The sequence below is a fragment of the Typopeltis vanoorti genome, chromosome 4, assembly GCF_054136105.1.
Source record: "Typopeltis vanoorti isolate ZY-2024b chromosome 4, IOZ_Tvanoo_1.0, whole genome shotgun sequence".
Lineage (NCBI taxonomy): Eukaryota > Metazoa > Arthropoda > Arachnida > Uropygi > Thelyphonidae > Typopeltis > Typopeltis vanoorti.
This window is the reverse complement of record NC_143552.1, coordinates 68,626,545-68,641,510: the sequence shown is the minus strand read 5'-3', so window position 1 is coordinate 68,641,510 and position 14,966 is coordinate 68,626,545. Positions and strand designations below refer to the sequence as shown.

At 36.7% G+C, this 14,966-nt stretch overlaps 1 protein-coding gene across 1 annotated transcript in view; it reads right to left on the bottom strand.

The window, feature by feature from the left end:
• Positions 1-1,476: 1,476 nt before the first annotated feature.
• Positions 1,477-14,966, bottom strand: part of eIF3i (eukaryotic translation initiation factor 3 subunit i) — an 82,726-nt gene continuing 69,236 nt past the window's right edge. The window contains exon 9 of the mRNA XM_090391249.1: positions 1,477-1,640. Coding sequence (XP_090247375.1) covers positions 1,559-1,640 — 82 coding nt within the window. The 3' untranslated portion in view covers positions 1,477-1,558. The remainder of the gene's footprint in view (positions 1,641-14,966) is intronic.

Genomic DNA, 14,966 nt, shown 5'->3' with positions numbered 1-14,966 from the left:
CCGAATTGCAGAGCTTCTGACTCTGCCGAGTCTTGTTAGCCCCGCAACCCCTTGAAGGAACCTCATTTCAGCCACTTGGATTCGTGTCCGCATTCTTTCGGTCATTACCCAACTCTCATGACCATAGGTGAGGATGGGGACATAGACTATATTGAAGACAGCCAGCTTTGCCTCCTGGCTTAACTCCCGCTTCAATACTACCAAACGGCCAAGCTCCCACAGTATTGAGCTTGCTAAGCCAATTTGAGTATCTAGCTCTACGTCCCATTTTCCATCATTCGTGAATATGGACCCAAGGTATTTAAACTTCTCCATTTGCCTCATTGGGACTCCACTTAATATATATATATATATATATATATATATATATAAATTTTTTCTCCTGAAGTAAAGGACATTTCCTCTTGATAAGTTATGCACCAAATGTAACATACTCTAGTTAAGTGCTGTAAAATTGAAATTATGAATTCTTTTTCTGTTAAATAATATGGAAGAAGTCTCTACAAGGAAACAGAAAAATGAACTGATGTTGTAGAGAAAAAAATACATTCTTTCTTAAGAAAAGTTGCACACAAATTATCTTTTTTGCTTTCAAAGAAAAATAGATATGAGCTAATTAGATTTCTATGGTTACTGTTTAGAGTAGAATAAACTGTGCCTTATAAGTGTGAAATTTGTATATTCTCATCAAATCCTGTGATCTTGAAGAGAAGACATGAAATGTATGATGTTTGTCCTTTAACTCTGTTAAGTTTATAGACAAGTTTTTATATATAATGTACATTTTCAGTGCTTGCAAAACAAATATTTTACACATACTGTTAAAGCAATACCAGAAATTTCCAATATTAATTGTTTGTAAATAAATATATTATTTTGATTTTCATTGTTTCGTACTCAATCTCTTAAGTTAATTTATTTATAACTAACTATAATTAAAAAATCTCGGATCCAAATCTGAGATATTAACTAAAAAGTTAACGAACCACTCAGGCATTCTACTCTGGTATATAATGACAACCAGGTAGAGACAAATGCAGAATCAATTGATTCTGTAACTACTACCCATTCAGAAGTTGTATGGGTCATTTATAATATGAGTCTTGTTGGTCATTATATGATGAATCATCATATAATGAGCAACAAGAATCATATTATAAATTTAGATCTAGACATCAAAAGAATTGTAGGTTTTGTTAGATATAAATATTTAGGAACCATTTTTTAAAATAATTTTTTGAAGGTAGGTACCCTTAGCAAATGCATAGCATCCTTAATAAGTCACTTTTCCAGAGTTGCTTGAACAATGCATGCTGTTGTATTTTCTACTGAAAATACTACTTCCAATCGGCTGTGATAAATGGGATAACCCTGTATGCAGAACTTTTCAAATGATCTTATTCTTTAAAAACTATCAATGATTTTACATATTCAACTATCATTGTACCCCAAAATGAGTGGTGTAAACAAATGAAATTTTGTGTTTCACATTTTTTTATTAACAAAATGCTGCTTTTGTTTTTTTTTACATATTTATAAATACAAGACACAAGATTATTTAATATTCAAACTGAAAATCAAAATATGAAGGATCAAATGTATGTACACGAATGTATCCATCTTCACCTCCACTACTGTAACTAAAAGAAAGAAAAGAAAAAAGCTAATTAAATTAAGACAAGGGTGTAAGGCATCTATTCCTATTTAAACAATAAAAGTAAAATAATTATCATTATAGGGGTATCTCCATTCCATGGAGTAAGAAAACTCATCATGGGAGACCCATGATGAGTTTATAACTAACCTTTATACATACAATACCTCTCCTTAAACTCATAACTGTCAGAGCACTTATTCAGCAATCTCCAAGCAAAAAATCTAGTCTACATTGCCCTTCCATCTATCAACTAAACTATTCAACCAACACACCTTCAACCAATTCTCACAGGGAGCAATCCGCAGACCTGTCACCAGCTTGGTCAATCATCTCTGAATCTAAATGTTTAATAAGTATGTCATTATTCTCGTGGAAAGGCTTAGACGTTGGTTATTCATTTTTTACTAAGTAATTTAAGGAAATTACAACGTCACTAGGATATACATTAAAATAAACTTTAATATACTTCAATATTTCGGCAACGTCACATTGCCATTTTCAAGAAACTTAGGAACAAGATGCACGCAGGCACAACAAACAGTAAATGAGGAAGAAGCAGGAAGCTATTATTTCTCCTAAAGTCCTGATGGTGCCCCCTAGCAGGCAATGTTGGTATTCTTGGGTGATTGGGCTGAAGGTCTTCTGATGTGGGTTCCCAAATTTGAGGCAGTCTCATGCAGCCAAATTTGTTGAGGTTCGGATTGTTTCTTAGGGCTGAAGCTGATTCCATGAAAAGTCTTTCATACTTGTATTTACTACGGTGTACTATCGTGGTTTTCTTCCACCGTATTCTATGGCAGGTATCCAGTGCATGGTCAGCAAGACCAGAGTGGCTGTACTGGTGAAACCAGATGTAATCCTTGTGTTCTGAAATATATCATCAACATAGCTATGTTGATGATGTGTTCGCTATTTGTCCACATGGCTCCGATGCACTCCTCTCCTTCCTAACACATATAAACAACCAACATCCCAGAATCAAATTCACACTGGAAGAAGAAAAAAACAACTGCCTTCCTTTCTTAGACACACTAGTCACCTGCCAGCCTGATGGAACCTTGGTTTTCTCAGTCTATAGAAAACCCACCCATACAGGCAGATACATTCACCGACAATCCCACCACCCTTCCTCACAACAATATGGAGTCATTAAGACACTACACAACAGGGCTAAACTTATCTGTTCAAATGACAATGCCCTAACCACAGAACTAAACCACATTCTCAAGACTTTCTCAGCCAATGGCTACCCCCCCCCCCCCCCAAAAAAAAAAAATCCAAAAATTATTGAAACCAGTAAACCACAATCCCCCCCACAACCTCACAACAAGGATTACTCTAAATCCATCACCATACCCTATATCCGAGGCACCTCGGAAAAAATTACAAAAATCCTAAAAAAACATGACTTAACTTCTTGTTACAGACCATATAAAAAATTGGCATCCCTTATCTGCTCTACTAAAGACCAACCTCCCCCACCCCCCAGACCTACCTGGTGTATACCAGGTCCCTTGCAGCTGTAAGCTGTCCTACTTTGGCCAAACAGGCAGGACAGCTAATATCAGAATTTCAGAACACAAGGACTACATCCAGTTTCACCAGTACAGCCACTCTGGTTTTGCTGACCATACACTGGATACCTGCCATAGAATACGGTGGAAGAAAGCCACGATAGTACACCGTAGTAAATACAAGTATGAAAGGCTTTTCATGGAATCAGCTTCAGCCCTAAGAAACAATCCGAACCTCAACAAATTCGGCTGCATGAGACTGCCTCAAATTTGGGAAACCTACATCAGAAGACCTTCAGCCCAATCGCCAAAGAATACTAACATTGTCCGCTAGGGGGCGCCATCAGGACTTTAGGAGAAATAATAGCTTCATGCTTCTTCCTCATTTACGGTTTGTTGTGCCTGCGTGCACGTGTCTTGTTCCTAAGTTTCTTGAAAATGGAAATGTGATGTTGCCGAAATATTGAAGTGTATTAAAATTTATTTTAACGTATATCCTAATGATGTTGTAATTTCCTTAAATTACTTAGTAAAAAAAAAAAAAAAAAAAAGTATGACATTAGTGTATTTCATGTAAGGAGACTAAGTAATGTTGAATAGCAAGGAAGGAGGACAGAACACTGACAGTTCAAGAATGGGAAGTGTTTAGAATATTAAGTAACCTTGATATTAATAAGGCTGTGGTACTAGATGGGATACCAAGTATATTAAAGGAATGTGCAAAAGGACCGACAGTGCTCTTGACTTGTTCAATAGAAGTCTTGCAACAGGAACAGTCCCAAGAGGAAGCAGGGTGATATGACAGACGTATAAGTTGGTGAGAGGAGCCTACCAAATAGATATGGGAGAATTATTGCATATGATATAGTTCGCCCACCGTTTGTAGATCTCTCCTTGGCATTTTGCCAAGAATAGTCAATTCATGCTGAAGGGAGAAAGAAATGAAGGATGTACGAATTGGTCACCAACATGCGAAATCACGTGCTTTCTTGTCTGTCGCTGTACTAGTACTAGCTTGATTTTTGTTGTCACTTTTTTGCATTATTTTTTATTATTAATTTGTATGATGGATCCAGTACAGTCAACTAGTTCTGTTGTTAAACGTTTCAGTAGCTCTTGCAAAAGAATATTGAATAATGTGCTGACATTCTGCAAAAAAAGAATCATCTCCTTGTTCCCCTTTCTCAAGTCATAAAACGTGCAAGTGCAATTGCGGGCGTATCGGGGTCGACTGTTAAAAGAATTCATAGGGAATCAAAAGGTGAAGGTAAGCCAAAATTTAAATCGCCTAAAAAAGTGCCAGAGTAAAGAAAACCATCGAAACCGTAGCTTTGAATGATTTTGATGTAGACGTTATAAGAACTATTCATGAATTTTACGTGCTCGAGAAAAAAGTGCCAACTGTTCCGAAATTGATTCCTGTGCTTAAAGAAAAAATTAATTTTTCCTGGAAGAGAGAAACTTTAAGGAAAATAGTTCATGAAATCGGATTTTGTTTTAAAAAGTCCCAGAATAAAAGGTAACTTATCATGGAGTGAAGTGACATTGTTTTATCTAGAATGCAGTATTTGAGAGCAATAAGACGTTTCAGGAAGGAGAAAAGACCGATTGTGTATCTAGATGAAACTTGGATTGATAGTAATTTAACTCATGGAAAATGTTGGCAGTCTAAAGAAAATGTGTAGTGCTACAAACCGGAAATGCCTCGCGACACATGATAATTTTGTGTGCGGGTGGAGAAATGGGTTTTTTACCGAATTCAAACTTACTATACAAAGCCAATTACCATAGGCAAATGAATTCTACGATCTTCAAAAAGTGGGTTTGTAGAAAAACTGATTCCAAACCTTCCTAAAAATGCTGTTCTTATAATTGATAACGCTTCATATCACTCTATTCGATTAAACAAAGTTCCAAATTGGTCTAATAAGAAGCAAGTTCTTATGGATTGGCTCTCTGCAAATAACATTTCTCATCCTCCAGATATGCAAAAAATTGAATTGCTTAATTTGGTCAAAAGAAACTCACCCACAACTAAACTATTTAAATTCGACACGATGCTCAAAGAGAATGATTTCTAGCTTTGAGGCTACCACCATATCATTGCGATATTAATGCTATTGAGAATGTTTGGGCAAAAGTGAAAAGTTTCATTCGCCATCGCAACATAACGGAAGATATTGACATGTCGAAACTTTTTAAGCTTTCAGAACAGGCGATTGAAAGTATTACAGTTCAAAACTGGGGAAAATATTGCTTTCATGTCACCTCATTGGAAAATATGTATTGGGACAGAGATGGAATTATCGAAGAATTATGCGAACCTTTGGTGATCAGATCAGTTTAAGTGAAAGCGATGCCGATTCGGACACCGATTCAGATGACTATGAAGATTAAATGGATTTGACAACAGTATTTTTTCCAAACCTTTTTTTGCATGGGTTTGTTAAAAGAGTCACAACAAGTCATAAATAATTAATCGCTTTAGGACATTAAAGTGTCTCAGTTCTCTCAACTGTAAGTTTAGAATATCTAAGTTCATTTGAAAAAATTTCTGTTTTTCTGTATAATTATTTTTATTTTATAGAAAACTTTCTTAAAAATAAACTTAGTTAAATTTTTGTTTTATGCTATACCTTTTTTAATTTTGTTAATATCCTACGTACATTTTTCCAACTGTTATACAAGCAAAATAGTTACTTTAAAAACTACAATGTTCGTAAAAGAAAAGCTAAATTTTCCGACCTGTAATAATAAACAAACACAACCCAGAAGAGAGATTGATTACCCTATTATCGGAATGGATTCTTCTTTTTCTGACATGTGCAGAAGTGTCGAGGGACCTCTAATCGGTGGGCGAACTATAATAGGTGATGCAAGAACAAGAGGTCATCCCTGGAAACTGTACAAAGGTCATGTGAGTAAAGAGATTAAAAAGAGATTTTTTGCTTGGCAAGTGGTGAACAAGTGGCATGAACTGCCAAAATGGGTAGTGAATGCTCCAACACTGAACGTGTTCAAGGCAAGGTACAATAGTTAGTTGTGGTCTGTGAGTGTTTGACATCCCACAATGAGTCTTCAGACTCTTTGGAGGCTTGGTAGTAATACTAACACAAAACCTTACATTTTACAACATAAAATTAGCATTATCATGCAGGATATCCACATCAACTACTGCCTTCCTCAGTATTGCAACATCAGTAGACAATTGAATACCCCCCCCCACTGCTAAATCTTTCCCCATATCAATATACAGCTGAAGAAGTAGTTGCAACAGTACAGAACCCTAAGTCACTTCATTAGTTACCCTCATTCTCCTAGATTCCACTCAACCGCATACTACTCTCTAGTGTCTGTCTGTCTGTCAGCTACTCCCCTATCTGTGCTACCAGCTTCATGTCTACCCAACTGCTAACTTATGAAATGGTTTTCCATACAGTATCATGATGTAGCCATTTCTTTTATATAATTCCAATGTCATTTTAATATAAAATGTGAATCAAATACTAAAGCAGGAACCACCTTTTCCTATCCATACATCCATCCAGTCCTGGATTTTAGCATTATCCTACTTTTCCAATACGTTCACCATCACTGCTGAGATACTAATTTGATACTTCTGTCTTGGCGCCACCTTTATATAGTAATCTTACCCTCTTTCCACTCTCTTGGAGTGGCAACATTCCAGGGGGAGTGGAAAGCAGTTACACATTCTCATAGAACATAAGTGGACATATCACCAGTCCTATTTTATTTTATTTTATTTTTTAAATTTATATCTGGTCCACACATGAAAGGCCACAAGACCTTTAACACATGTGCCGTGTGTGGACAAGAGGAATAGAAGAAAGGAGGAGTCTGATCACATTTTGCTTAAACAGATGAGGGTTGTAATCTTTGGAGAAGGCAGAGTGGTGAAAACTTCCAAAGGACAGAAGTATATGGAATAAAAGAGTAGGCAGTGAAGTGGTTTGGTGAGTTTCAAGATGGACTGAGGATGTTAGTTAGCAGTGACTCTTGTTTTAATGATTTTAGAGGAGAGTGTAGGAATAACAGTGGCCAATTCAGTAGAGCACTGTCCATGAAAGTATCTGTAGAAGAGGCACAAGGTAGAAACTGAACATTAGCCAGATTGCCCTCTTCTGGATAGAATCAAGCAATCTTAGAGAGGATTTTGGTGCACCACCTTAAATATGGTTGCAATATTTCATGGCTGGGCAGTTTAGGGCTTTGTATAGAGTTAGAAGTAGTGTCTTGTGCAAAAAAGTACAAAGTTTTTGGTGGCTGTGCCAGGAAAGATTGGGAGTTGCAAGTCAGTCCAAGAAGAGAAATCTAATTGTGTTTATTATTTCTGGGAAAACTCCCATGTTACTCCTCTTAATAAACTATTATAATTATGGCTATTTTGCCTGTTTCAGTTTAGGAGTGCCCCTGTTTAAATGTCATTGGTTTAAATCTATTTACTCAGGCATTGTAGATGTAAATTTACCAAAAAGTATATGTAGCAAAAGGAAGAGAAATTTACACATACCTTTTTCTGGGTTGCGGCTTTTCTTCTTTCTGCGATGTCCGAAAACTACTGAGTGTGTGGAGGGGGGGGGTAGGCAATTTGGGAGAATTAAATTAGAAAAACCCGGGTTTTTTTCAATAATATATATATAAACATATATATTATATTATTATGTTATATAGGATGGGGAAAAGGTGAAAGGGTTGATTTTTTTATTTCCCCTTCCCCATATAATAAAAAAATCAACCCTTTCACCTTTTCCCCACCCTATATAACATAATAATATAATATATATATGTTTATATACATATATTACTGAAAAAAACCCGGGTTTTTCTAATTTAATTCTCCCAAATTGCCTATCCCCCCTCCACACACTCAGTAGTTTTCGGACATCACAGAAAGAAGAAAAGCTGCAACACCCAGAAAAAGGTATGTGTAAATTTCTCTTCCTTATGCTACATATACTTTTTGGTAAATTTACATCTACAATGCCCTAAGAATCCATGAGTAAATAGCCAATGACATTTAAACAGGGGCACTCCTAAACTGAAGCAGGCAAAATAGCCGTAATTATAATAAATCTAATTGTGTTTGGATAGCTCAGTATTACTGAAAGTAAGAGGAGGGATGCAAGCTCTTTCTTGTGAGAGATCAGACAGAAGCGAGTTGTTTTGGTGGCATTAAAGTTTATAAGGCTGTCCTTGTCCCACTGGGATATAGCTAGTAGATCTGGGTTCAGGCCCCTGGTTATGGTAGATTTTGAGGATTCTAATACTTGAGCACTAACAGGTTTGTCAAATGAAAAGGAGGAATGGAGTGCACTGTTGTCAGCAAATCTATTGATGGGATTGGAAGTCTGTGAGAATAGGTCATTTATATACTAGAGAAAGAGAGTGGGTGAAAGAATAGAACCCTGGGGTACTCCTGCATTGGTAGGGAAATCTGAGGAGAGTTAGCCATCTACCATGACATAGTGAGTGACCAGTGAAAAAGTTGGTGATCTAATCCAGTTGCAGAATGGAGAAGGCAGACCATAGGATAGCAGTTTGGTGAGCAGGCACCTGTGCCAAACCTGATCAAATGTCTTTGAAATGTCGTGAGCAACCACGTGAGTTTCTCCAAATTTCTCCGTGGCATGAGTCCATAGGTGGGTGGTGAAATCCACACTGCTGGTCACCGATTAGTCGGTATGTCTCTAGGGTGGTCGAAGAGTTGGTTGTTGATGACTTTCTCCATAATTTTTGAGAGAACAGAAGTGGGAGCAATTGGATGGTAGTTTATTGGTTTGACTTTTATCACCTTTCTTTGGGATGGGCTTGATATGGACCTGTTTACATGTTATTCGGTAGATGCCAGTTGAATAGGATAGATTGAAGAGGCAATACAGGATAGGTGTTAGTTCTGGAACACAATTTTTAATGCCATAGATGGGATACCATCAGGACCAGATGCCTTGTTTGTGTTCAAGATTTTTCAAATTTCTTTTTGTCGGAAGACTATGGAAGATATGAAGGAAGCTGTTCTTTATGGAGTGGAGGGAACTTTGCCCAGGTCATCAATGCAGGGATTAGAAGAGAAGAGTGATGCAAGCAAGTTGGCCTTGTCTTTTGATGAGGTGACTACAGTACCATCTGGATGTGAGAGTGATGGAAACCTGGGTGGGAAGAAGTCATGCCAATGGCCTTGGCAAGGGACAGGAGGAGTGACTGCCATTTGGGCAGGAGGCAAGTTCACAGCATTTGGCCATTTCAAAGTCTAACTTGGACTTGGTGATGATTCTTTTACAACTGTTGCAGGCTGCAGTACAGGCAGAGAGGACAGCTGGATTTTTGGTCTTGAGCCAATCATGGTTTTTTCTTTTACAGCATTGGCACACTTTTTTGAGAACCAAGGCTTGGGTGGTGGCTGATAGTTTGCACCAAATAACAGAAATCATCCTCACAGGGGATGATTTCTGTTATTCGATCTGGGCAGGTGTTTGGATCAGTGAAGCACTAGTCAAACCATGAAAAGGAGGAATAGAAGTCATGGAGGTCCTCCCAGTCGGCACCCTTATAGTGCCAAAGGACACGAGACTGTGAACTGGTGGGTGTAAGTTGTTCAGCAATCAAAGAAACTTGCCTGAGGTTGTGGTCCAAGTTTCCAAGAGGAGAACCGACAACCACAGTATACGTGAAAGGGGAGCTTGTTAGGAAAAGGTCAAGTGTGTTGGTAAATTGGAGGGGATTGTCTGGCATTCTGGTGGGAAGATTGATGATTTGAGATAGGTCATTACCGATGATGAACACCTCAGCATCCCTGCCTGCTTGATCGGTGAATTGGAGAAGGGGAGCCAATATGAATTTTGGACATTGAAGTCCCCTAGAAGGATGACCTCACTATTGTACTTAGACTGCAGAAAGTCAAGCTTTAGAGAGAGAAAAAGTTGAAGGAATTTGAAAGCATGTGAAAAGGGTAGGTTGATTTGGATAGAGAAATTTCGAGCCAAAGCAGATCAAATAGTGGGCATTCAAGGATTTGCAGTCTATTGCTGTGTTCAAAATATTTTTCGTATGCTGAGAACTTCCGTCAACCTGAATTCTCACAGTGGTCTTTGTCACATTAGCAAATACAAAATCTCAAACCTTACACTAAAGTGATCACCTAATAACTGAACTATTTCTTCTGCTTCTATAATTTTCCTAGCAATAATATCATTCTCCTATTGATGCCATCTATTAACTCTCTTAATTTTTCTCATAACTCCCATATCTATGGTGGTCTCTGATCAACTATTTCTAACCCAACTCTTAAATCCATAAGTTAAAATTAGTTTGAATATGGTCTTGTATACTATTAGTTTATGTTTTGGCTAATTTCTCTTATTCCATCTGGCTTCCTACCATACTGCTTTACTTATTCTATCATCTATTTCCATATTTAATTTGCTATCTTCACTAAAAATTTTTCCTAATGGCTGAAATATTTTACTTGTTCTATAAGTTCTCCATTGAGAATGCAATTGTAGTTTTCCCATGTTCCTGCCTATTTTCAGAGTTTTTGTCATTCTAATGCTAATTTTTATGAGAAATTTGTTACAACTGTTATTCAATTTAGTCAAAGGATACACTAGAGATGTTTACAGTACATCATAATATGCATAAAGAAAAGAGCTAAGTATGAAATCTGATTTAATATTACTTTCTTTCATAATGTGATCCATACAGATGGTGAATAAGAGTGTAGATAGAGTGCATCCTTGTCTCACACCAGATTTATCAAACTACTGTACCCCTTCTTGTATTTAATGAATTCTTTAACTGCTGACCTCACAACTTAAATATTGCTCTGTATAATGAGGTCTAAATAAGATCATATATTGCTCTGTGTAATGGTCCACAATTACCAGATATAACTGCAGAATTCTGAACAGCTCGGCATCTTGTCATTATATATATATATATATATGCTTTTTCTAGATCTACAAAAACTTAAATGCAGATCCTTATTATATTTCTGTAATTTCTTTATCATTTGTCTACTGATCTTGACAACTTCTGTTTGAACTAAGATTTTTCTTCTCCAAGTTTCTCTTCCACAATTTTTCTTAGCTGCCTCTTCTCAAATATGCTTAATCCTACATAAATCACTTAGTAGGGAAATTTCCTCTATAATTCTGGAGATCTTTCTGGATAATTCTGGATTTCCTCTATAATTCACATTCAGTTAAATTTCTTTCCATCTTTATTGATGGAAAGTATGAGAGCGAAATTCCAATCATCCAGAATTCAATCCTCTGCATACTTCAAGCCTTCTAAATTATGGAGTGTAACCAGAGTAAAACTCTCATACCTCCATATTTATGGTTGAATATCATCTACTCCAGCAGAAGAACACCCATATTTCAAGCTCTTCTGATAGCATTTCTACCTCAAGTATTGACATGTACTCCTGTTTACATTTCACCTGAATATTTTCTACCAGTGTTCTGTCACTGCTTGCTTGATTTAAGTCTTTCAAGTAATCATTTCAGACATCTAGAATATTTTATCTTTAGTTTTTCCATCACCTTTATCATCTCTGAATAGTCTTTCCTCCATTTCTAAGCTTTTCAGTAGCCTCTAGATTTTGTCACTTTCCTGATATTTCATCATCATCATCATCATCATCAAATTCCTGCTATGTACCCTCAAGGGGTGTACAGGATATGATAGTACTACATGAAAAAAAAATTACATCATTATTAATTTCCTATCTACAATTTTCCTCCAAATCAGTCTGTTACTTATCAAGACTCCAACATTATCAGATCTTATATTTCTATCGTCTAAGGCACTTTGTACCATATCAATCCACCTATATCTTGGTCTTCCTCTGGGTCGTTTTACTGCCAACCTGGCAGAGAACACTTGTTTTGCTAATCTTTCCTCGCCCATTCTGTTTAAGTGACCACACCACCTGAGATTAGCTCTACTAATGCATTCCTGGATGCTGACAGTGTCAAGTTATTTCCTAATATCCTCGTTTTTAATATGATATTGCCATTGATGCCATCTGTTCACACCTATAATTTTTCTCATGACTCTCATATCTGTGGTCTCTAGTCTTTGATCAAGTGTTTTACTTCTGACCCAGCTCTCAGATCCATAAGTTAAAACTGGTTTGAACACTGTCTTGTATACAGCTAATTTAGTGTTCCGACTAATTTCTCTTTTATTCCATATGAATTTATTCAATTGACTTCCCACCATACCAGCTTTGCTGATTCTATTGTCTATTTCTATATTTAATTTACCAATTTCAGTAAAAATCGCGCCTAAATAGCTGAAATGTTTTACTTGTTCCACAGGTTCTCCATTCACAAAGCATTTGACATTTTCAATGATTCTGACTATTTTCGTTGTCTTTGTCTTTTTATTGCTGACCTTCATACCATATCTATTACAACAGCTATTCAATTTAGTCAGAGAATCTTGCAGACTTGAAGCGGATTTATTTAGAAGTATAACATCATCCGCATAAAGCAAAGAGCTGACGATAACATCTCCAAGTTTGATATCATGTTTAATACCACTTTCCTTCATAATGTGATCCATATAGATAATGAATAACAGAGGGGATAATATACATCCTTGTCTCACACCAGATGTAACATTAAACCATCTTCCTGTACTTCCTTCAATTCTAACTGCTGACTTACAACTCAAATAAAGACTAAGTATTGCTTGATATAATGCCCCATTGACACCATATAACTGTAGCGTATTGAATAGTTTCTCTCTTGGCACCTTGTCATATGCCTTTTCCAAATCGACAAAACTTAAATACAGATCTTTGTTATATTCCCATGCTTTCTCGTAAAGTGAAGATCTGATCCTGACAGCCTCTATTTGGCCTGAATCCAGCTTGTTCTTCACCAAGCTTTTCTTCCACAATTCTTCTCAACCATTTCTCAAGTATACTTGCATAGATCTTGCCAGGAACACTCAGTAGGGAAATACCTCTGTAATTCTCACATGCAGTTTTATTTCCCTTTTTATACATGGGTACTATGAGAGCTCTACTCCAATCATCGGGAATTCGTCCCTCTGTCCAGGCCTTCTGAACTATGCAGTTCAGCCACTGTAAGACTCTCACACCACCATACTTCAGCATTTCTGGTCGAATATCATCTACTCCCTGCCTTTCCATATTTTAAGCCTTTCATGGCTTTTTCTACTTCAAGTATGGATATGTATTTCTGACTGTATGCCTGTTGAGTGTTTTTTACCACTGTACTATCACTGCTTGTTTCATTTAGCAATTTCTCAAAGTAATTACTCCATACTTCAAGGATATCTTTTTCTCCCGTTTTCATGTCACTTTTATCATCTCTAACTCCTTTTACAGCACACTTTCCTCCATTCCTAAGCTTCAACAACCTCCACAATATTTTGCCACCTTGATATGTATTTTCTATATTCTTGCCACAGTCCTCCCATGACTTTTGTTTAGCTAGTTTTACACAGTGTTTAGCATTCTTGCGTCTATATTCTCTAAGAGCACAAGCTTATTTGACAGGAACTTTTGATATGCTTTCTTCTTTTCCTTCACTGCCTGATATTTATCTTCTATAATTTTACAAGTCTTCCTATGAATTTTGTTCTGCTTTTCACACAGCTTATCTCTCTTAAATTTTTCTCTGCATTCTCTTAAGACATTTGCCAACTTACTTGATGGGAACTTTCAATGTGCTCTATTATTTTCTATAACTGCTTCTTTAACATCTTCAATTCACCATACCATGGAATTTTTTAATTTTTCTGTTCTTGCAGACAACTTCACATCTCCCACAGCTAAATCATCACTGTTTCTCCAGATTTTATCACTAATGTCCCAGTTCTTGTTTTTGAACTCTCATTTTTAATTCAATAATATTTGTGTACTTGAGTCTAGAATTTAATATGAATTTCATTTTTATCCTGAACCAGTGTTGATAGATATTTGCTGTTAACAACAATAAAGTCAGCAAGAATCCCCCCCCCCCAATCTTGTTTCCATGAGGATTTGTCAAAACATGGTGTTAGAGATGACTAGTCTGAGTCCTGAACAGAAATCAAGCAAACACATATTATTATTATTAGCTTTGCCCCCCCTTTCCCATTTCCTGAAACATATATGCCTGGGATTTATTTCCTACTCTGTTTTCTGTATGACAGCTTCCCTCTCTTCTGATGACTTGAAAAAATTCCTCCACTTCTTCCTCAGGAGAAACTTCTGTTGGACCACTGAGCCACAAATAAGTTTCACTGTCAAATTTTCCATTTTGAAATTTGTCCACATAATTCTCTGGTGTTGAATACTAAAGCTACTCCTTCCTTTTCCTGATCATTACTGCTCAAATATAATCCCATATTTACTATTCAGTAGGCTATCACCTGTTTTAGTCTTCTTTGTCACAATAATGCTAATTTTGTCTACATGGCAGTTCTCTAGTTCTGCAAGTTTTTCCAATGATGCTTCATATGGTGATGGTGCCAATCTCGAATTCTGATGATGTTGAGTTTGTTACAGTGACTAACTTCACTGTTTGCCACTGATTTCCTGAGGAAAAACAGAGGCATCCTTGTCCAACCAACTGATGTCCCAGCTGGCATGAAATTTCATTATATTGTACCACTGACTTTGTTCTGCTTTAAGCCAATACATATTACAATTTGGTCAACTAGGTCCCAAATTGCCGACCCATCCTTGTTCATTCAGTATCCTGTGCATATCTACTAACAGAGTGCACCACATGAAGGTGAGGGCTCAACATTAAGTT